Consider the following 23,034-nt stretch of genomic DNA (forward strand, 5'->3'; position numbering starts at 1 on the left):
ATTTTAGTTCAATTTAGCTGTAATCAGTTCAGTTCAGCTCCAATTAGTTAAGTTCAGTTCAATACAGTTCAGTTCAATTCAACTCCTTTCTTCTCTCATTAAATATTCATTTCAGTTCTATTCAGTTCAGTTCAGTTCAGTTCAACTCCAATCAGTTTAGTTCAATTCAGTTCAGTCTAGCTGTAATTAGTTCAGTTCAATTCAGTAAATGTGAACAGACCCTTAGAAACTTGAACTTAAATTTAACTTGAATAATATTCCTTTCATTTTATGTACAATGTCTATTATGATCACATTTTCCTTTTTTTCATACATAAGAAAAATTTAAGAAAAACTCATTCTAAACGAGAAGAGTGCAAGTTAAATTAAACATTTGATAGGAAAATATATACATATATAGGAGTGAAATGTTTACAACAACTACTCGTATTTAAAACTGTATTATTCATATATTGACAATGCCATTAGTTTTAAGAATTTGAGAAGAAAAAAAAAACTCCCTTCGCTCTTTTATTAGAGTGCCATTTCTCATTTTCACGGGAATTAAGGTATTTTTTGTAGATTCCTACAACCTTGTGATTGGAAGTATCAAAGTACATTAAGTGCATTAAATAACAAGTGAGAGAAAAAGAAAAAAGAGGTTAATAAATGCCAAAAAGAAGAAGAAGTACCTAAAAAGAAGAAGAGGAAGAACAATGAGGAGAGAGAACATATGTTGGTTGATTAATAAATGTCAAAATATTTGGCACAAAAAATTAGTAAAAATTGAGGATAATTTAGGGATTAAATTAGGAGAATCTATTAACTATTACTAAAACAGAACTTGCTTACACAACCATTGCCCACGTGTCGCTTTCTCAATAAAAAATTTCCTGCCTAAATGCAACGATGATGTCATGTACTGTTTTTTTTTTTTTTTTTTTTTTTTTTTTTTTTTTTGTGTAAAGCTGTCATATTTAACATTTAAATATTGGAAGCTTCTACATTACAACTAAAACCTATCAATTTATCGTAGGAAATTGAAACAATTTTAAATAGTACACTAATAAACGACCTCCTATATTGAACTATAAATTAGACAACGTTGAACAGATTTCATTATCATAATTTTGATTAAAATTAAAAAAAAATTAAAATTACGAAATATACAGAATTCATTTTTATTTATATTCATAAATAATAGCAATTTATTTTTAAAATATACAAATTAAAAATAGACTTTATATAAACCGTGCATCGCACGGGTTCTAACCTAGTACTGAGAGTCTATATATAACCTACAATTTATTTTATTTTTTTTTAATTTTTTTACTTTTTTTTTTGTGTATTGTACCACCTACTATTTTTATAAATATAAACTTCCCACCAGATTTCCCAGGCCGTCATCATGCCTTCTTCTTCCTCGATTCTCATGTTCAGTGATTTTTTTTTCAATATAAATTAAAATAAGATTAGGGAAAAGCATTTAAAGTCGATTTAACATAATTCAAGTTCACATGAACATAATTAAGTCACTAATATAGGTATATGTGTCAATTATAATTTGTTGTTCTTCATTTAGGGTTTATCCCAAATTTTTGGAATTTTTCAAATTTAGCATTATTTGTATCGATTAACTCTACATAAAATTAATATATATCGTGAATTTTTTTTTATTGTAAATCATAATTTAGAAAAACATTTGATTTTGAAATATCCCTAAAATACATATAAACCCTAATTTTTTAATATCAACAATTAGTAATAATTTCTTAACGATAAAAATCAGTTTCGGTATTCACTGAACACATAATACATTAGATCGATGCAAAATAATCCCAATTTTTTATATGAATCACTAAATAACAAACTCCTAATTTCATTTCAAAACCCTAAATGATGAATACTATCTTATAGTTAGCCCCATTTTTTTAAAATTAGGTACCTAATTTAGTGGTTTGTTTGCATAATTTAGATTTGCAATTCAAAAAATCAAAGAAAAAGGTTAGAAAAAGGAGTGAAATTGAAAAAAAAAAAATATATGTCGGTAGGGCTCACAATGACATTATGTAGGTAATCAGGTGGGAAATTTTCATGTTTTTAAAAATAGTAGGTGATAAAATACAAAAATAAAAAATATATGTGGTCATTACTAAGACAACAACAATAGTAGGCGGTAATTGTCAAACACTCTAAAAATTATAAAAAGTTGATATTGTTAAATTATTTAATGAGACAAATTCTACAAGAACCTACATGACTATATTTTGCATAATATATAAATCTTATTATATGGTCAAACAAGAGTGATGAATTGTACAAAAAAGTCCAGTATTGCAATATTAATAGAATGAAGGAAGTATAATACTTCTGATTTTATTACCTTTCGGCTTTATCATGTTTCTAATAAGTTTTATGCATATTAATCTACCACATATTTACAGCAATCCTATAGCAAAATAAACTTATCATATATCTTAATAAAAGTCTTCAGCCTATCATCATATTGCATCCATTGAACTCTGTGTTTCTTATAGGAGCTTAAGTTCTTTGCAGACCAGGTAGGATTAGAATCCTACTATACTGTCTTCTCTTCTTCAGCGTCTTGCTAGAAGTCGCAGCCTAAGTTCCTCTAGAACTTCATGTCTTCAACGCAGACCAAGCTGGTCAGTTTAGCTTTTGTCTTACTCCTATTAGAAAGCTTCTCACTATGTTCCTTTTAAGGATCACTAGTCTAATTCCTTATGGAACTCTTCTTCTATTTTTTTCATGCTTTCTTTTACTTCTATTGTATTCTTCGAGCTCAGATTACTCTTCCACTCTCTAAGTCTACGTCACGTGCAAACTATTCCAACACTAGAAAAACTTCATTAGTTGAAGTTTTCTTTTCTCATCATATATAATTAAAATTCCTTAAAGGTCAACAAATATGTTAGAGTTTAAAATACATACTCTTAGGTTTAAGCACGTTTATTAGGCTTAACCACACACTTTTAGAATATAGACTTAAATAGTATACGTTTTTATGGTATATAGTGGAAAAAAATTTGTATTTTTTTATTAAAATAAGGAAGGTAATACGTTAATTATATATATCAAATTTGAAGAAACAATGTTAGAAAAGATAATTAGTAGTAAAGTGAAAATCACATAGATTGGAGAGATAAGTGAAATAAAAGGGTTTATTTTGGTATAAGGTAAAATGAAAATTGACAAATCTTCTGCAATGTTAAACCTAATTATTTTGTGAGAGAAAAACAAGGTCTTTTAGGACAATTTAATTGAAACTATTTTTAATTTTGTTATAATTATTATGATCTTGTAAATGAGCACCTCAAGTGTGTTAGATTACATTATAAAATATTTTCTAAAATGTTATTAATTAAAAAATTTGCCAAAAATAATACAACCTTTCAGCGGTCTTTCAAATATAAAACGACATATGGATTATTTCAAATTAACACAACCTAAGTTATATATAATAGTAGGAAATAATTACCAACTATATATATATATATATATATATATATATATATATATATATATATATATACATATATATATATATATATACACTCTCGTCTTAACTAATAGGTCGAAACGTTACTTATTTACGTTGTTTTTACAAATGACTCGAAATATAACATTCATAAGATCGTACAATGCAAGAAAACAAGGAAGTATAATAAATGGAATTAAGTTATGTATTTGTAAATACATAACAAACATAAAATATTGTAAAAGCACGGGCAAAAGAGAGAAAGGATGACAAAGAAAGTAAGAGAGAGCTAAGTGGGTGGACCACTGGATCCCACCTATTTGTTAATCCGATTGTTATCATGTGATGGGAACTTCAACCTTATTGTACTGCTGCAAGATTATATAATACAATTGGGTATTCAATACAAATTTAGGACCATTGCATAGTGCATACATTTAGAACTATTGCATACAAATAAAGTACCATTGCATAGTTCATACAAATACAATACCACTACATGCATATATCGTACCACTTAATATTCAATGGTATTATTTAATCGCCTAATGGTACATGTCTTTATGATATGCATTTTCACATGTATACGTGTACTTACTCTGTTACTCAACATTATGTATGAGAACATAAATAGTGGTTATCCCTTTGAAATACCTCCAACAAAAATAGTCATAGCTTGACAAACAATTTAGACTAATTTAAAAATTTCAAACTCTTTTATTTAAAAAGTAAAGGTAAATAAGAATTTAGGATATCTATAAATTTTAATGAATTTTACCACCCAAAATTGACCACTTGTTTTTTAACAAACCATCTTTCTTTCTTTCTTTTTACAAAAAAAATAAAAAAATAAAATTGATCTCACAACCTCTTAATACTTTTTCCAAGGAAACCTCTAAGTTGTATATATTTTTAAAAATATCATCGATTTTCTTTTGAACTTGTTCTATCAAGGTTTTAGGGGTCATTTATGTTTTAAAGGGTCCGATGTAAGGTCAAAAATGACAAAAAAAAAAATATTATGGAAATGTCGCGTTTTACACACATCCTACCAACAAAGGTATTTTTAAAATTTGCAAAACGAGGTATTTATTATTAATATTTTGGCATTTAGGTCCTTAAATTAGATCCTCCAAGGCCAAAATAACACCCAAAACCTCTAAAGAATATGCATGTTTTGGGACAAAAATTGAATTTTATTTTTATAAAGTTAGGTTTAACAGTTTTCTTGACGAACTGTGTTAATTGGTGGTAAAACGCAATTTTTTATTACTCTTTTTAGGTGGTAAATTCAAAATAATAATAATAACGGAATTGGTTAGTTTGAAAAGTGGGTAATTTATGGGTTGTAAAATCTAATAAATCCTATTATTAACTTAATACAATAAAAATGTCAAAAAGTATTACCGATCGCTAATGCCAATTACAAATACAAAATCAAACTTTTCTGCAATGTGTAGCGGAGTATTTGGAGTTACCATATCCTAGACCATATGCAAGCACGACCAGAACAAATTGGAATGGGTCATCAGATACTAATTTAGTCAAAGAAAACTCATCAAAAGGCAGGAATTACGCCTCTGCAGCATGTGGCATTTTACCAGAAACTGGAACCTTCTTAGTGAGTAACTTTACACTTTCACAATCTATCAATTCCCTTGTATAAAGGGTTTCATTCAAGTATTTTATCCTTTTATGCACGCGATGTGTGTGTGATTCTTTGTATGCATGTAAGCTAACATTTATAAGTGAAGTTTGTAGAATATTATTTACCTGTTTTTAAATTACCCTAATTAATGGGTGTTTATTCTTTGACTCTTCAACCACAAAAATGAGTAATTTTTAAAAAGAAAAATACTATTTATTGAAAAACAAATATAAAGATAAAAGATTTAACTATTTTTAAAATTTTAATGATATTAGTTCATTACAATTATGCTTATAAGAAAAATAGATTAGGAATAATTTATTTTACAGCTTTCCTATTTTGTTTAGTCATATATTTTGAAATAATTTATATATGATAAATTGTCATTATTTTTCATTTCATTTTTCTTGTAATTTATGGCATAATTTCTATTGCATAATTTCAAATAACATATATTAATGAGAATGGTAGAGTTTATTCCATCAAAGATTGATTTAAAAATAATTCATGATTAAAAATAATAAAAATTTGTCATAGAAATGTTAATTATAATGTTAAATGTTATAAAGATCAAAGTAGCATAGGTAAACAATTCTTTGTGTAGTTAGCTGCTGTTTTGGGTGTTTTTGTCCCTCGGGAGAGTTACGTCACCAAGACTTGTCTGAGGCGGTCTGTACTTGCAAAACATGGAGACTTCGGTTGGTTGGAGCTTCACCTCCGACGATCAAGTTAGAACGCGTTGGAGAAAGTAAAAAGTGCAGAAAGGTCTAAGTAAGTTATTCTAGGATTCCGAGATCAGGTGTTTTTCTCTAATGCGAGATAATATAGGGTAGGCTGTAATAAATGAATTCTAGATGTCCCCAAAATGGGTGGAATCTCCCTACCTATAGGGTCATTGAAAAGCGTGCCCGTTCTTAGGTCACTCTTACCTAATTCTGATGGGCTGCACCGCATTGCGACTTTTCTCGGGATTTGGTCCTTGATGGCCGCCTTTTTTCCCACTCTTTTAGAGCACCACGTTTCAAGTAGGGATTGGTCCTTAAAGGGATAATACTAGGTTGACACGTATTGCATCCTGGTTGGCCCACGTGGTATGGGTAAATTACCCTAAACATTTACCCCTCACAGATGTGACGTTGCATGCCATGTGGCATCTGTGAAACGTGTCACGCTGCCATTGGTTGAATTTTGACTGTGAATTTTTTACTATTCACCTTCTAGGGAAATCACAAGGATACCCTTGTATTTACCCCTCTATAAATATGCAATTTACACCCCTCCTTTTTGCACGTTTGTAAAAAGTTTTAGAAAGATAAAGTAAGCAAGCTCTAGAGAGAGAGAGAGAGACTATGCACACCGTTTGCATAAAATACAAACAACTGAGTTCGCGCCTGTCAAATACAACCGGTCAACACCTAACACCTTTAGATTTTAAATCTTAAGGTACCGTCTCTGCCCCTCTCACTTATTTCTTATTTTTTCTGCTTGTATATATTTCTTGCAATAAATGGTTGCATCACCAACACACACGAAACAACCTACCTTTGGATCCAGCCGGTCTCAAGGTGCAGCTAAGTCTTGGACTAAGAGTGCCACCTCTAGGTGTTGGGACCACCCTTGTGCTTCTCCGAATCCGACCGTCTCTGTGTCTGTGCAGGACACAATGGCTCAGATTATGTGGACGGTCCGAGATCCAGACTATCGAGAGGAAAGCATAGACAGGCTCCCGCCTTAGGAGGATTCTGCTGAGGGGACAAACCCGGCTATAGAGGAAAACAGATCTCATGCGGGTTCTCCGCCAACTCTAGGTGATTCTATCTTGGAGGAATCGGAACAGGGAAACAGTGAAGAAGCCTCCTATATGTCTGGCTTTCCGGATGATGAGGCTTCCTCTGAGAAAGACAGGGGTGACACCGCCTCCAGCTCAAAAAGAAGAGATGATCCCTTATCCCCGCTTGAGGATAGCGAGGTTAAGTAGAGGAAAAAATGGAGCGAGAAGGCAGATTTCTTCAAAATCCACGTCTCTTCTAAGGAGAGGGAAAGTATGGAGAAGGGGCTTAAGGATTTTAAACTCAAAGGATACAAGATCAAGGTGTTGCCTGAGTTGGGCACCATTTCTTAGAAGGTCGACCAAGAGAACGCCAATGCCTATTTCGGCTGCTATGAGGCGGTGTTTCTGACTAGCCTATGGTTCCTCCTCTACGATGCTATAAAAGCCATCTTGCGGGATTATGACCTAGGCATCTGGCAATTGTCCCCAAACTCTTGGTTTAATATTTCTGGGTACGTCGCTGCCTGCGAGATGCAAGTTTGCATCGCGACTGGGAGGCGTTCTCCTACATGATTTATCTTAGCCACAACCCAGGCGGCTAGAAGGTGTACTACACTTTGACCACTTACCCTAAGTATCAGATGACTTTGGACAAAGTGTCCAAATATGATAAATGGAAACATTAGTTATATCTATTGTGTGCCCCCACTCGGTGTGAAAATTGGGTGTCACGTCGGTATAATAAGAAACCTGACCTTCTAGGTCAGAAGTGTGCCTTCCCCTGAATTCCGGAGGAGAAATATGAGAAGATCATAGAATTGAAATTTTTTAAACTCACAAAAGACACTCTTTCAACCGAGGAAGTAATAAAGGTTCCAAAAAGTTGGTTACCCATGAGTGCATGGTTTAGAGACGAGGCGTTCTTATCCGCCTGCGGGTTGAGCACAATGTTTACAAAGTGTAGGTTTATTGCACATCTAGATAATTTTCTGTCTGTATTATATCCATGTCCATCTTATTCTATTAAACTGAATATTTCTTTGTTTTTTGTAGAAGACGCTTTGGAAATGCTCTCATAAGACAAGACCCCCAAAAGGTCCTCCACCCAAATTCACAAGGATCTTGAGGAGGCTAAAGCATCCCAAATAAGGGCCAAAGTAAAACCCTGTCTAACCCTCTACTACATTAAATTCACTTTATAAAGATGATGCACCAGTTGTATGATTGATAAACAACTTCATTTGCAGGGTGGGGAGGTTCCCAGATCCTTTAACAAGCTACTCAAACGAGGATGAGACGACAACGCCTCCACCCCTGCTAATCTCAGAAAGCTTCGTCCACCCGGACGGCTCAAGATGCTTCGTATGGGAAAGGCCGCATGCGCATCGGGGGTAAGAGCATCACACTAGGAGGCTTCCGCCTTGGCTTGGACCTGGCCAAAGGTGCTCTAACTTCAGCTTGTCGTGCTACGCCTGTAGGTGATGCTAACCTATTGGTTACCGAAGGTATGGCTAATCCTTTCGAAACCCCACATGAGCTTGGATTTACTTTGCAAGCGAAATCTCACTCTCAACAGACCTCTTTGTTGGATAGCCGAAAAGAAGTTGCTGCTGCCTATATAGCTCACTCACACACTATTACATATGGTGCAGATCAATCACCCTGATGGCCAAATGTGCAGGCACATGCCAAGGCTATGCTCGAGCCCATCCGGAAAAGGGAAAAGGACGACATTCCAGGCATAGATATGTTCAACATGTAACATATATGGTCTTCCTGTCTGAGGTATAATTTCTTTTTGCAAAATAGCAAGTAAACTTTTGCTTGTATTTTTAACACCGTTTGTGTCTACAGGCTATGCTGAGGGATGATGGATTAAAGCGGCCATACACTCGGAAGAGAGAGGACGTAAAACAAGCCAATAAATCAGCTAGGGATTCTCACGACGTTGCACAATATCAATGTATAATAAATGAACTTGAATCTAAATCCGTGGAACTGAAGCAGGCGGAGGCCATCAGGAACTTGTCTACTGCTCTGGAGACTGCCAAGAAGAGGGCCAGCGATGTTGACACCTCCCTAAAAATGGCTTAGGCGGACCTCAAGACTCTTAAGGGTGTTGCTTAGGAAAAACACTAATCTTAAGGCAGATGTTGAACGTCTGAAGAAAGAGGCAACCCGGGCCCTGAACAACTTCAAGGCCACCTTGGAGGCAAAGCAAGACCGCCTTATTGCTGAGAACGAGACCGATTATGACAATCGGATGAAGATTGCATGGGATGCGCTATATCCGGGTAAAGAGTATGGTATTTGGGCGCTGGATTTGCAATATGATGAGGACTTTGTGTACCTGAGAAAGAAAGGCCTACTAGAGCCTGAATCATTTGCCACCTTGGGAAATACTGAAGTTGAGGAGCCTGCTTGGCCTGCACCCGGATAAGCGGTTGAGATTCACTCTAACGAGGAGAGTGAAGAAGGGACAAAGAAGCAAGCCCCGATTGACCCAATTAAGGCTGATCTCAAGCCAAACCAATCTGAGCAGGTGCCTCCTCCCCAGCATCTAATAGTTTTTAGTGGAAAAATGCCATTTATGTTTTCTTCGACCTGTATGTCGCGAATTTCTGTAATTTTACCGACTGAGGAGTCGGTTAATCCAATAATATTTTATTTTTTTTCCCGGATGGTTGTCTGATCAACATTATTCCACCAAGCCGTTTTGGTTAGGTTATTAATTTATGACAATACCGACTGAGTCGGTTTTTCTTGTCTTTTATGTTTGATTTTGCGTTTGAATTTTGCATATATATACTTGAATTTTTGCCTAACTCTTTATAATGGCATCCATCTCTGTAGAGCTTACTATGGTGATTCAGGTAGCGTGCCGTCTTGAAGATCAGATATGCTCTGATGCCATCCATCTATGTAAAGCTTCGGCCAAGAACTCCAACGAGCTCTTCTTCAGTAATAATTCATTTTTCCATAACTTCCCAGAAGACAGAACGAGGCGTATCACAAGTGGTGGAGGATGCCCATTTTTACAGTGCATCCGCCTGGTTGTTTTCAGAACTAGGAACTTGACTTAGATTAAAGACTTTAAGTGTTCTAGCCTTAGCTTTAACTGCCTGAAGATATTTGATCATTGCTGGGTTACTGGCTTCATAGTCACCATGGTATTGGCTAAAGACCAACTAGGAGTCCAAGCAGGCGTTAATTTTTGTTGCCCCTACCGCCTTGCACTTGTGAAGACCGGCTAGCAAGGCTTCATATTCTGCATCATTATTTGAGGCCTGGAACTTGAACCGTAGTGCATACTCATATTTGTCCCTTCCAGGAGACTGAAAGATTATACCTGCACCACAGTCGTTCATAATAGACCTCCCGTCAACATACACTTTCCAAACCTGATAAGGATAATCCGGAGCAACCGACTTTGTCATTTCGACAATGAAGTCGGCAAACGCTTGACTCTTCACTACTTTTCTTGGTTCGTAAGTGATTTTGAGACTTTGCATTTCAATAGCCCACTTGAGCATTCTACCGAATGACTCCAAGGTTGTCATTGGCAGCTTGAGAGGTTGTTCTTTGTAGACGACAACCGGTTATGCCAGGAAGTATGGTTTCAACTTCTTTGCATCCATATAAAGAGCAAGACTGAATTTTTCAACCATTGGGTATGGCTAATAAAATAGATCGAGAGCTGAATGTCATCTCTCTCTGCAAGGAGAATAGCGTTGAGGGCATGATCTGAGACGATTAATTACATGTAAAGAGCCTCCTTGGGGAGAGGATTAACAAGCCTTGGCAAAGAGTGTAAGTTCTCTTTAAATTTTTTAAAGGCAGCCTCAGCATCATCCCCCCAAACAAATCTACTCTTCTTCCTGCTTTCTTGGAAGAAATATAGACACTTGTCACCTTACCGGCTGAGAAAACTTCCCAACGCCGCCAGGCAACTAGTGAGCTTTTGAACTTCCTTGATAGTGCGGGATGACTTCAGGTAAATTACCGCCTGTATCTTTTAGGGGTTAGCCTCTATTCTCGTTTGATCAATAAGGAATCCGAGAAACTTCCCAGACTCAACACCAAAAACATATTTTTTAGGATTTAACATGACCTTATGCCGCGTGAGAGTGGTGAAGGTTTCTCGGAGATCAGCAAGATGATCAGTATGTAGCTTGGATTTAACTATCATGTCATCAATTTATGCCTCTACATTCCTCTCAATCTGTATTAATCATCCGTTGGAAATTAGCAGGTGCATTCTTCAAGCCAAACGACATCATAGTAAAATAAAATAACCCCTGATTAGTGGCGAAGGACGTCTTCTCTTGATCTTTTTTCCACATGGGAATCTGATGAAAGCCTGAATAGGTATCCATAAAGCTCATCAAGGCAAGACCGGGTGTAGAGTCAACAAGGCTGTCGATCTTTGGAAGCGGGTAACTGTCCTTTGAACATGCCTTGTACAAGTCATTGTAATCAATACACATGTGCCAGGTACCATTCGGTTTCTTCACAAGCATAACATTCGCTACCCAATCTAGGAAGTTACATGGCTGAATGAACCCAGTGTCTAACAGCTTTTTAACCTCGGCAACTGCCGCCTGACTTTTCTCCTCGCCGTGATTTATGTTCTTTTGCCTTTTTTGATCCACTTAAAAGGCAAAAATGTCTTTGAATTCTTTCAGCAGTAGGTGCAGTAGATGCAAATCTGCACCCAATCTTTCAAAGGCAGTCGTCCCCACCTTACTTGTTTGCTCTAAACGCCTGTCGTCCAAAGGAATATCAATGTGATCACCAACCGATTAGGGACAGAGCTCATCTGACCGTTCCTCGGTCAGTGATTGATATTTCTTCTCTTTCTTTACTCCAGCAACTGATCAACCTTTCTTTTCTTTCCAATTGGTTGGGCTGGGTTAGAGTCCTTGACATTTTCAAAGTCTATTGGCTTCTTCAGATGACCGACTGCAGCTGCTGTTGGTTTGTTGTTTGAGAGGTAACACTCCCTAGCCATCCTTTGTTCCCCGTTTAGGGAGCCAACATAGCCATCATCCTTTTCATATTTTAACAACATGAGAGCTGGGATGATGACGACCTTACACTCATTCAAAGTGGGTTGGCTAGTTAGCTCTTCAACCACAAAAAGACAAATGATCATGTGTTACCCTTTTCTTATTTTCCCCCCAGTCGGATTGGTAAGTCAATTTGTCCGACTAGGTGCATGACCCCTCCTCCAAAACCGACAAGAGGATGGGAGACATCCCGTAGGTTGTCCAGCTTGTATTTCAGTATGAAAAGACACTTGTAGCTGATGAGGTCAGAGGAGCTACCAGTGTCTATAAGGATCCGACCAACCAGCTGGTTCGCGACCTTGCATTCAATTACGACCGAGTCATTATGCGGTCAGTGGACTTTGCCCCCATATTTCTTAGTGACGAGGATGTCCGGGAAAGTACCACTTGCAGATGCCTGTCCATAATCAACAAAATGGATCTTCTTCTTTAGATGATCCTTGACGCCCTAGATGGTCGAGTCACAGCTTGCAAATCCACCTGCTATTGTGCAGACCGACTCTTTGCCTATGTCCGAGCTACTAGCAGGTTGGTCATCATTCCTGGACGACTGTCCAGGATTTGTTCTGACATTCACTTTGGACTTCAGAATATATGATTTCAGCACTCCCTTGTCAGCCAGACGATTCAACGTCCACTTGAGACCATAGCAGCCGTTGGTGTCATAACTGACTCCCTCATGGAAGTGACAATTTTTTTTTCCGCAACTAGACGGAACTCTTCATTGGATTTGGCTTCTCAATAGTAAGCTGATCCTTGATCTCCATGAGGATGGAGTATTAGTCTTTGTTAAATTTGTACTTTGGAACGTGCGATTTAAACTCTTTTTTCTTTTTCTAGATGGATGGTCAGATTCATTGACCGCTCAGACTTCTTTTCTCCTTTTTCTCTCTTCCGCTTTGGGAGCTGGTTGAGCTGACCAACTCTCTTTTTGATTGTTAGACTTCTTTGAGTCCGACTGGTTGCTGGGCGAACAGAGGTCGGTTTCTTGTATATAGCTTTCCGCCTCTATCAGCGCCTCTTGAAGGCTGAAAACCCTCTTTCTGACGAGGTCGAACTTAAACGTTGACCTGTCCTTCAGACCCTTGAAAAACTCTACAAAAGCTACTTTGTCAGACAGCCCTTGAATCTGAATTCTTATCAGATTGAACCGCTAGAAATAGGAGCGGAGTCCTTCTCTCTCTCCCTGGTTAATGGTGCTCAAGTCGAGACTTGTTTTCTTTGCAGGGATTTTCAATGAGAAGTTGAACGAACTTGATGCCTTTATGGATCTCATGCAAGGATTAGGAATTCATTATGGTAGGGCATATTTCGTATGGCATATGAGGCAAATACTGGGAAGATCCAATCATTTGAGGGCTAGTATGGACGGACTTGATGCATGTATGACTTTCACGCAAAGATTGGGAATTACTTGTAGAGGTATTTTTGAAATTATTTGGAAAGTCGATGTAGAGGCTTTTTTTTCTTGATGACGTGTCGAGCATTGGTGAAGGTTTTCTTGCTGCCATCCGACTAAACAGCTCGGATGACCTTCCTTTTGCCCGTCTGGGGTAGAAGGATCTTGGACCAGTCAATGAAAAGCGTAGTCTTCTCCTTTGGATGTGGAGTAGGTTTCCTGTCTCTGACTGATTTCCTCCTCTCAGCTTAAGGAGTCTTCTTTGCCGACTGCCCTTTGCTAGAGACAAGCGTCCTCTTGTTGATCTGGTCCTTGATTTCACCCTTGAAACTTGTTATAAATTTCATGAGTTCGTCTTGGGTTACTGGAGCCTGACCCCCTGCCGCCTTGGTGTTACCAAGCGGTGGTCCAACAGTCTTGCTTGTACCAACTTCATTGTTTGTCCGCTCAGGTTTATCCCTAGAACGGATGCACTTAGAAATGAGTGACCCATCAGCGACCATGTATGTCTCGACGTCCACGTCGTGGTCATCTTCATGATCTGTAAAGACCTCCCCGTCAACCGTAGGAATGTTAGGGTCTGGCAGAGGTACATACTCTTTACCTTCTTTAAGGTACTCTCCCCACATATGGAGGTCTGTACCTGCAAAACACGGAGACTCGAGTTGGTTGGAGCTCTGCCTCCGACGATCAAGTTAGAACGCGTCGGAGAAAGTAAAAAGTGTCAAAAGGTTAAAGTAAGATCTTCTCGGATTCCGAGATAAGTTTTTTTTCTGATGTGAGAGAATGTAGGGTAGGCTGTAATAAATGAATTGTAGATGTCCCCTAAATGGGTGGAATCTCCCTATTTATTCGGTCATTGAAATGCATGCCCGTTCTTAAGTTACTCTAACCTAATTCTGATAGATTGCGCCGCATTGCAGCTTTTCTCGGGATTTGGGCCTTGATGACCGCTTTTTTTCCCACTCTTTTGGAGCACCACATGTCAAGTAGGGATTGATCCTTTAAGGGGCTAATACTAGATTGACACGTGTCGCCTTCAGGTTGGCCCACGTGATATGGGTAAAATTATTTTAAACCGCTGCTATACTGCCTCTACATTAGCTAATTAATGTTTAAGAAATTCTAACTCCTATACACCTTTATGTTTTACATATCTATATCAACCGAACAAACTTTAAGTGTACAATTGCATTTTTCATGTAAGTAAATAAAAATTTGTATTTGGGATAGAGCATAATATTTCATACTTAATATATATATTAGGTGTAAATGCGTGATATACTACTACTGAAAGAAAGTTTATTGTAGGGAAAATGCTTTCCCATGGATGAACAGATTGGAATGTTCAAAAGATCTATTGATTATGAATTGGCTCCTGTCTTCAAAAGTCCCGGAGAACTTTTACAACACCTGTCCAAGTCTATATTTTTTATTTGTGCGGGCAACAGCGATTATCTTCAAAACTACTTTCAAACACTTTTTCCCTCGAGCAAACTATACAATCCACCTAAATTTGCTCAACTCTTGGTTGATAAACTATCTCAGCAGCTGAAGGTAATTATAATCTTGTTATATAATCTGTAGAATTAGCAATGTACATAATAGAGGAAGTAACGCCTCATTGTATATGTGTAGTAATAAAATAGCGAGCAAGTAGTAATGTAGTTTTGTTATGCATTTGCAAATGCATTACAAATACTAAATATTGGAAAGCACATGGAAGAGAGCGATTGGTGGGTGCATAAATAGAACCCCTTGGTATGAGATAACAAATATGAAATACTAAATATTGGAAAGCACATGTTTTACAACTCATTAAAAGAATGGATTATGAATTTTTGGGGGTAAGATGGGGTATGAGATTTTAAGGGGATGGGGTGGAAATAGAACCCCATGGTGTGAGATTTCATAAATTAATTTTCCTAACTATTGAGCCAATGAGAAAACCCACATGTGAGTGGTGTGTTGTCCCACATTCGTTGAGTTTATAAGTGAGAGTTTGTATTGAGATGTGTATCCCACATTGAAAAATTAAGAAAATTGTGTCCACTTTATAAGGCTAAGGGACTACTCCCCTCATTGTCATATGGTTTTTGAGGTGGAACATCCTTGGTCGTATAAAGTGGACAGTTGTGACGTGTGTGGCCCAAACCCGTTTATCATGAGAAATTTGTGTCCATTTTATAAGGCTAAGGGGCTAGTCCCCTCATTGCCATATGGTTTGGAAGTGGAACCTCCTTGGTCGGCCCGTTTATCATGGTATCAAAGCCAGGTTGGGTTGTGTTGATCCGGGCCAATATTATGGACAACTCACATGTGAGGGGGAGTGTTGAGCCCATGAAAAAACTCACATGTGAGTGGTGTGTTGTCCCACATTGGTTGAGTTTATAAGTGGGAGTTTGTATTAGGTTATGTATTCCATATTGAAGAAATAAGAAAGTTATGTCCACTTTATTAGGCTAAGGGGCTACTGCCCTCATTGTCATATAATTTTGAGGTGGAACCTTCTTTGTCGTATAAAGTGCAAGGCTGTGACGAGTGTGGCTTAGGCCCGTTTATCACTAATTAAACAATAATATGGATGTAATGGACTGTAATTCCAACTAAACGACCCCAAGGAGAATGTATTGCATATGTCTATAAATAAATTTAAAATAGGATTTCTTTAGCCAAAAACTAACTAATAAAGCCCAAATTTAATTTATTAATGAGAAACTACATGTTAAATTTTTTTATAAGAAATTGTCTAATAAAAGCTAAAGATGGAAATCCACCATAGACCATCAATATAACCCTCAAAACTATCGCTTTCACCCGAAAACTAACGCAGTCTGTTTGAAATTGCCTCTATCACGCCAAATCCACTTTCCAACCCCAAGACTACCACTTATAGCCCCAAAAACCAACATCCTAAATTACAAAATTACCTTCACCGATTCAAAATATCCTCTAACCACCCCAAAAATAACCTTACCACCGTGATAACCAACCCTCTAAAGTGGTTTTCGGGATGTTTTAGGTGGATCAACGCCATAAAATTAGGTTAATGGTGGAAATTTGGCCAAAGGTAGTATCTTACAATATTTTACCATATTTTAGGTAGTTTGTTCAACATTTATTTAGGAATGAATGATTCTAATAATTCCGACTTTGGCAAATTTAATTTAAATAATCCCAACTTTAACTTAGGGGGTATTCACTTTTATTGGTCCCGCCCAGCCTCTTTTCAACTTGATAACAAGTTACCCGTTTTAATTTGTTCCCTACACACGGGGTTTGGAAAAGAATACTAGTTGGAAAAAAAATAATCATTCAAACAATTAAATTTGGTACCATTACAACTTTGCATAATTCTAATTGTTTGATTAAATTGCCTATCAACCATAGCAACAAATGCCATAAACATCTGAAAAACTTATGTCTTATCAATCAGCAAATTAATTCAAACGACTCTTAAATAATCATCAACAATGGTAAAAAAAATAACAAGCTCAACATGAAGAATCATGTCTATATATATGTGCCACATAAATCACAATACATTTTTTCAAAGATTCTAGATGCTTTATTGTGACTTAAAGGATAGTTGTCTCTAGGATGTTGAGCACGACAACACACTTCATATCCTTTTGCTAAACTGTTTTTTTTATTGCTAATATGAGGAAGCAACTTAACCACTATCTCCGAAGGATGGTTGTTCTTCTGTGCCAAAGATCCAAATCAAATGTTGCTTCAACCATAGACACACGTTGCACTACATTCGATTTGCTAAGATAATAGAGTCTGTTTGGCCTAAGTCCCGTTCCAATCAGCTCTTTCATTTGGTCCTGTATAGCACGCACATATGAGTTAATTGAACAACTTGGAACTAGTCTCTAAGTTAAGAGGCGAAAACTAAATTCCAATTCAAATACGGAACAAAAAATATAATACCCCAGATATATATACAGTAATTTTATCAATTAAGAAAATAGAACTAGCTAGAGTAGCTACAACACTGTCACCATTAGGTAACCCAACTAAACAATCAACATTGTGAGTTTCAAATAGCCAAGAATTGTTACTGGTTACATGATGGGTTGATCCGGCATTGATAATCTAACTAGTATCATCAAAATTACCATTTAGGAGATTTTCGAGAATTTTTGTCTCACGCATAAAACCGACTAGTGCCTTCCGTTGCTCGGTGGAAATGAATTGCCCCAATGGAGAAAATATGAGTCTACCATGGTTGCATTAGCATGAGCCACCCCCCCTCAATTGCGAGGTGTCCGACCCTCGGGATACCCAGTGATTTCATAACATTTGCTTGGGTTGTGACTTTTCTTCTGACAATGAGGACATGGAGTATGTAACTAGAGACTTCATGACCCTGTTTCTTACAATGAGAACAAGTTTTGACGCCACGCCCTCCATTAGAGGAATCACAAACAGCAAAACCAATTAAGGGCCTTGGTCAGCTGCTTTTCCTCGATTTCTTTCTTGGCCGTACACACCCTTTCTTCTTGAGTCATAAGCTGATAAGTCCCATCTAGGCTGGGCAAAGGATCTTGCAACAAGATGTTAGTCCGCAAGGAAGAATAATAACCAGCGTATAAGCCCATCAAAAAATCATTAAGTTTAGATTGCTCTCATCTAACCTCATGTAAACGACCCACCGTGCAACTAGTATAACAACTATAATAGATTAAGGGTTCATGATGGTCTAGCTCTTGCCATAGGGCAAGTAATTTCCATAATAAACGGACACATACATGGTCTTAGTTTGCTCGCACTTGGCTAGGGAAGAACAAAGATGTTCTACTCTCGGTCTATTGGTATGCGCAAATCTCTTCTTGAGGTGATCCTTAAATGGTTTAACATCTCGAAATCTAGAAAAAGAGGACTTGACCTTGGCATCAATAGTAATAGTGATCCATGAAATTAACAAGGCGTTAGTGGCTGTTCAATTGGACTTTGTACAGGGAGGTAGCAGCTCCGTGATAGTTCAATGTAAGAAATCAAATTTACGTCTTGCTTCGAGTGCGGTTTGAATATCAGCCGCCCATTCTTCATAATTGTCTCCTTTGAGATGAGTTGGTGCGATACATTCCTGTTAAGATAATATTAGGAAATATTGTATAATATCTTTAGATTTCCTAGTTATGTTAATATTTTTCTTATTCCTAATTATGTTAGGGTTAGGAATATCTTATGTAACTATATATATTCTTGAGTTGTGAATGAGAAAGACAATAGTTTCTATTGAACTTGTCATGGTATCAAGAGCTTAGATTAAGAAATTTTTTTTGTGAAAAACAAAGAGGGTCGTGAGTAATGGCCAAGGATGATGATGTTCCGCCACCACCACTGCCGGTGGACCTAGAATATTCTCTAGGGTCAAGCGATCATCCGGGTGTGGTTATTACTCCGGTAAAATTGAAAGGGCCAAACTATGATGAGTGGGCTAAAGAGATACGTCGATCGATGATTGCAAAATTCAAGTTTGGTTTTGTTGATGGTTCTATATTAGAGCCGGAAGATGATTTAAAGAAGAAGCATTGGGTGGCTGTGAATTCCATGCTTGTGTCGTGGATTACTAATACCCTTGACGATGGCTTGCGTTCTCAAATTGAGGATTTTGATATTGCAAGTGACATGTGGATTCATCTTAAACAAAGGTACTGTGTAGTGAGTGGTACACGAATTCGCCAACTTAAACAATCTTTAGGGGAGTGTAAGCAGACCCCTTCTGAGTCAGTGACGGACTATTTTGGTAGGTTATCCAAAATTTGGAAGGAATTGGTGCAATACTGTCGTGTCCCGAAGTGTTCGTGTGGTGGTTGCAAGTGTAACATTGCTCGACAAGTTACAGAAATTCGAGAAGAGGATTATCTCCATTATTTTTTGATGGGTCTTGATGATCCGTATGAAGCAATTCGAGCACAATTATTAGCACAATCACCTTTGCCTTTGGTTGATAGTGCTTACCAAACGGTAATTAATACGGAGAGATTACGTGTTCGAGATAGAAACCCGAAGGAGAATGTTATGGCGTTCAATGTGGATTCCCGTACAAGGAGTGACACGAATGATGGAGATCGGCCGTTTTGTAATCACTGTAATTGTATGGGACATGAGAAGAAGGGCTGCTATCAAATTATTGGCTTTTCGTCCGAATGGGATGAGAATCGGAAAGGAGGTAGAGGTCGTGGAAGAGGAGGCTCAACCAACCGAAGAGGTCATGGTGGTCGAGGCAGTGGGGGGGGAGCGTGGCAATGGTTCATCAAACGCCCTTGCTGCAGCTCGTGCTAATGCGGTGCAAGGTGGATAGTCTCAGAATGCAGGCAATTCATCTTCTTTGGCAATCTCTATACAAGGACTTGCGGGTGTGTCGTCAGAGCAAGCACAACAAATAATCGACATACTATCGAAACCCAAGGCTCGTTTAGAAGGTAATACAAGTGGCTTATGGATTGTGGATACAGGAGCCTCTAACCATGTTACTAATGACCTATCAATCATGAAAAATATTAAAACGATACAAATATGGTGGTTTGGTGATTCATAATGTTTTATTTGTACCTTACTTGAATTGTAACTTGATTTCCGTTACTCAACTGAGTGATGAGTTGCATTGTAATGTACAATTTACTTACAAAATTTGTGTTATTCAGGACCAGTCGACGAGGACGGTGATTGGTGTGGGTGAACGACAAGACGAACTTTATTTTTTCTGAGGTGTGTCGCAAGTGAAGGTGTTAGAAGTGGATTGTATGGTGGATCTTTGGCTTTAACGAATGGGACATCCGTCGGAGAAGGTTTTAAAGTTAATTCCCCCTGTGAGTAACTCTACTAGGAAGAATAATAATGTGTGTGATGTATGCCCTCGGGCTAAACAATCTAGAGATAGATATCCTGTTAGTGAGAATAATGCTAGTGGTTTGATTGATTTAGTTCATAATTACTTGTGGGGTCCTTAAAAGGTAGCATCGTCTTGTGGTTCAAAATTATTTTTGACAATAGTTGATGATTTTTCTAGAGGTGTTTGGATTTATTTAATTCGCAATAAAACTGATGTTGAGCTTACTTTTCTCAATTTTATGGCCTTGATAAAACGCCAATTTGGTAGAGATATTAAGGTGGTTAGGAGTGACAATGGTACCGAGTTTAATCACCTTAAAGAGTATTTTGTTAGAAACGGAATTGTTTTTGAGTCTTCTTGTGTTAGTAATCCTCAACAAAACGGGAGAGTGGAAAGAAAACATCAACATATTTTAAATGTGGCTAGAGGATTGAGATTTCAACGTAGATTACCCATTAAATTTTGGGGGGAGTGTGTATTAACGGCTTGTTATTTGATTAATCGTACTCCAGGTCCTCTGCTTAAAAATAAAACTTCGTATGAGATGTTGTTTGGTAAAATCTCGTCTTATGAGTCTATTCGGGTTTTTGGGTGTTTGTGCTATGCATATAATCAATGGAGTAAGGGTGATAAATTTGATTCTCGAAGTCGAAAATGTGTGTTTCTTGGTTATCCATTTGGAAAGAAAGGGTGGCAATTGTTTGACTTATAGACTCGGGAATTTTTTGTGTCTAGAGATGTTAAATTTCTTGAACGGGTTTTTTCGTTTGGGGAGGAAAAGAATGACAATTCAGCAGTGTGTGAGGTGAATGGTGGGGATGATTTATTTGAAAATGATGATGGCATAAAAGAGTGGCAGATGGGTGCATATGTTGGGGTGCATGAGGAGAGTGAGCAGACACCAATGCAAGCTGCTGGGTAGCAGCAACAAAGTGGCCAAGCCATTGCCCAGCCAGCTGCGGCAGGCACTGCTCAGCAGCCCCAAGCAGGCCACTCCGCAGGTAGGCCGCGGGAGAGCTCAGCAGACCGCGGGCAACCTGTGGAGGGCACTATACAGTAGCCCTAAGCAGGTCACTCCGCAGGTAGGCCGCGGGAGAACCCAGCAGACTGCGTGCAGCCTGCGGAAGCTACTGTACAGCCGCTTGAAGAGGAGAATGAGGAGAATTTGAGAGTAGATATGGGTGAAGAAGAGTTAGGCCGGGGAAAGCGTGTAAAATTTCCTTCGACAAAGCTTCGAGATTGTGTCACACATACCATTCGAAAAAATAAAGTCTTGTCGGGGTCATCCGCAGAATCATCTTTCTCAGGTACTTGCTATCCTATAACCTATTTTGTTAATTATGATCAATTTTCTTCGAAACATAGAAATTATATTGCTGCAGTGACGGAGGCTCGAATTCCGAGATCGTTTAAGGAAGCAATGAAAAACCGAGGGTGGAGGGATGCTATGTCATCCGAGATAAAAGCACTAGAAGGCCCTTGGGAGCAAGTGGGTGTATACTGAGAAGAGAGATGAAGCTGGTAACTTGTTACGATTAAAAGCAAGATTTGTGGTGTTTGGTAATCATCAGAAAGAAGGGATCGATTACAATGAAACATTTGCGCCAGTGGCTAAAATGACTACGGTACATACTTTGTTAGCAGTATCAGCAATTAAAAATTGGGATGTACATCAAATGGATGTACATAATGCTTTCTTGCACAGTGATTTGGAGAAGGAGATTTATATGAAAGTACCACCAGGATTTCAAAAAGGTAATTCAGATAAGGTCTGCAAGATGAATAAGTCCTTATATGGATTGAAGCAAGCTCCTAGATGTTGGTTTGAAAAATTGTCTATATCCTTGAAGAAATATGGATTTAAACAGTAATATTCTGACTATTCATTATTCACTCTTTCGAAAGGTGGAATGCAGTTGAGTGTCTTGGTTTATGTAGATGATATGATAATTGCAGGAAATAATACAATTGCATTGGAGAGTTTTAAGGCATACTTGTGTAAATGTTTTAAAATGAAAGATCTGGGTGCCGTGAAATATTTTTTGGGGCTAGAAGTGGCACGTAGTAAACATGGTTTCTATGTATGCCAACGTAAGTATGCTTTAGATATTATTTTGGAGACAGGGTTACTAGGAGCAAAGTCGACAGACTTTTCGATGGTGCAAAATCACAAACTTGCTTTAGCATAGGGGAAGGAGTTCGCAGATGGTGAACGATATAGGAGATTTATTGGTCGCCTTATATATTTGGTAGTTACAAGGCCAAATTTGGCTTATTCGGTGCATATTTTGTCACAATTTATGCAATGTCCGAAAGAGGAACATTGGGAGGCGACATTGAGAGTAGTTAGATACTTGAAGAAATGTCCAGGTCAAGGCATTCTTTTGAGATCAGATAGTGCACTCAATTGGAAGGATGGTGTGATTCGGATTGGGCGAGTTGTCCTTTGACTCGTAGGTCGTTGACCGGTTGGTTTGTATTACTTGGGTTGTCACCTGAGTCCTGGAAGACTAAAAAGCAACCAACAGTTGCTACAAGTTCCACAGAGGCCGAGTATCGGGCAATGACAGGGTTGCAAGGTGAGTTCAAACACTTGAAACAACTTCTTCGGTCTTTGGGTGTAGAACATAAACAAGGTATGAACATCTATTGTGATAGTCAATCGGCTCTTCACATTGCTAATAATCCGGTGTTCCATGAGAGGAGAAAACAGATTGAGGTAGATTGTCATTTTATTAGGGTATGCCATTAAAGAAGGTGAGATTAAGCCATCGTATGTTTCCACGAAGATTCAGTTGGCGGATATTTTTACAAAGGCATTA

The 23,034-nt window shown here is 37.8% G+C and overlaps 1 protein-coding gene across 1 annotated transcript in view; it reads left to right on the top strand.

Annotated features, from left to right (window-relative positions):
- The window catches only part of LOC110694872 (GDSL esterase/lipase 7-like), a 37,103-nt gene that overhangs the window by 7,120 nt on the left and 6,949 nt on the right, over window positions 1–23,034 (top strand). The window contains exons 2-3 of the mRNA XM_021872043.1: window positions 4,939–5,099; window positions 14,677–14,922. Coding sequence (XP_021727735.1) covers window positions 4,939–5,099; window positions 14,677–14,922 — 407 coding nt within the window. The remainder of the gene's footprint in view (window positions 1–4,938; window positions 5,100–14,676; window positions 14,923–23,034) is intronic.

The sequence above is a fragment of the Chenopodium quinoa genome, unplaced genomic scaffold (genome assembly GCF_001683475.1).
Source record: "Chenopodium quinoa cultivar QQ74 unplaced genomic scaffold, ASM168347v1, whole genome shotgun sequence".
Classification (NCBI taxonomy): Eukaryota; Viridiplantae; Streptophyta; class Magnoliopsida; order Caryophyllales; family Amaranthaceae; genus Chenopodium; species Chenopodium quinoa.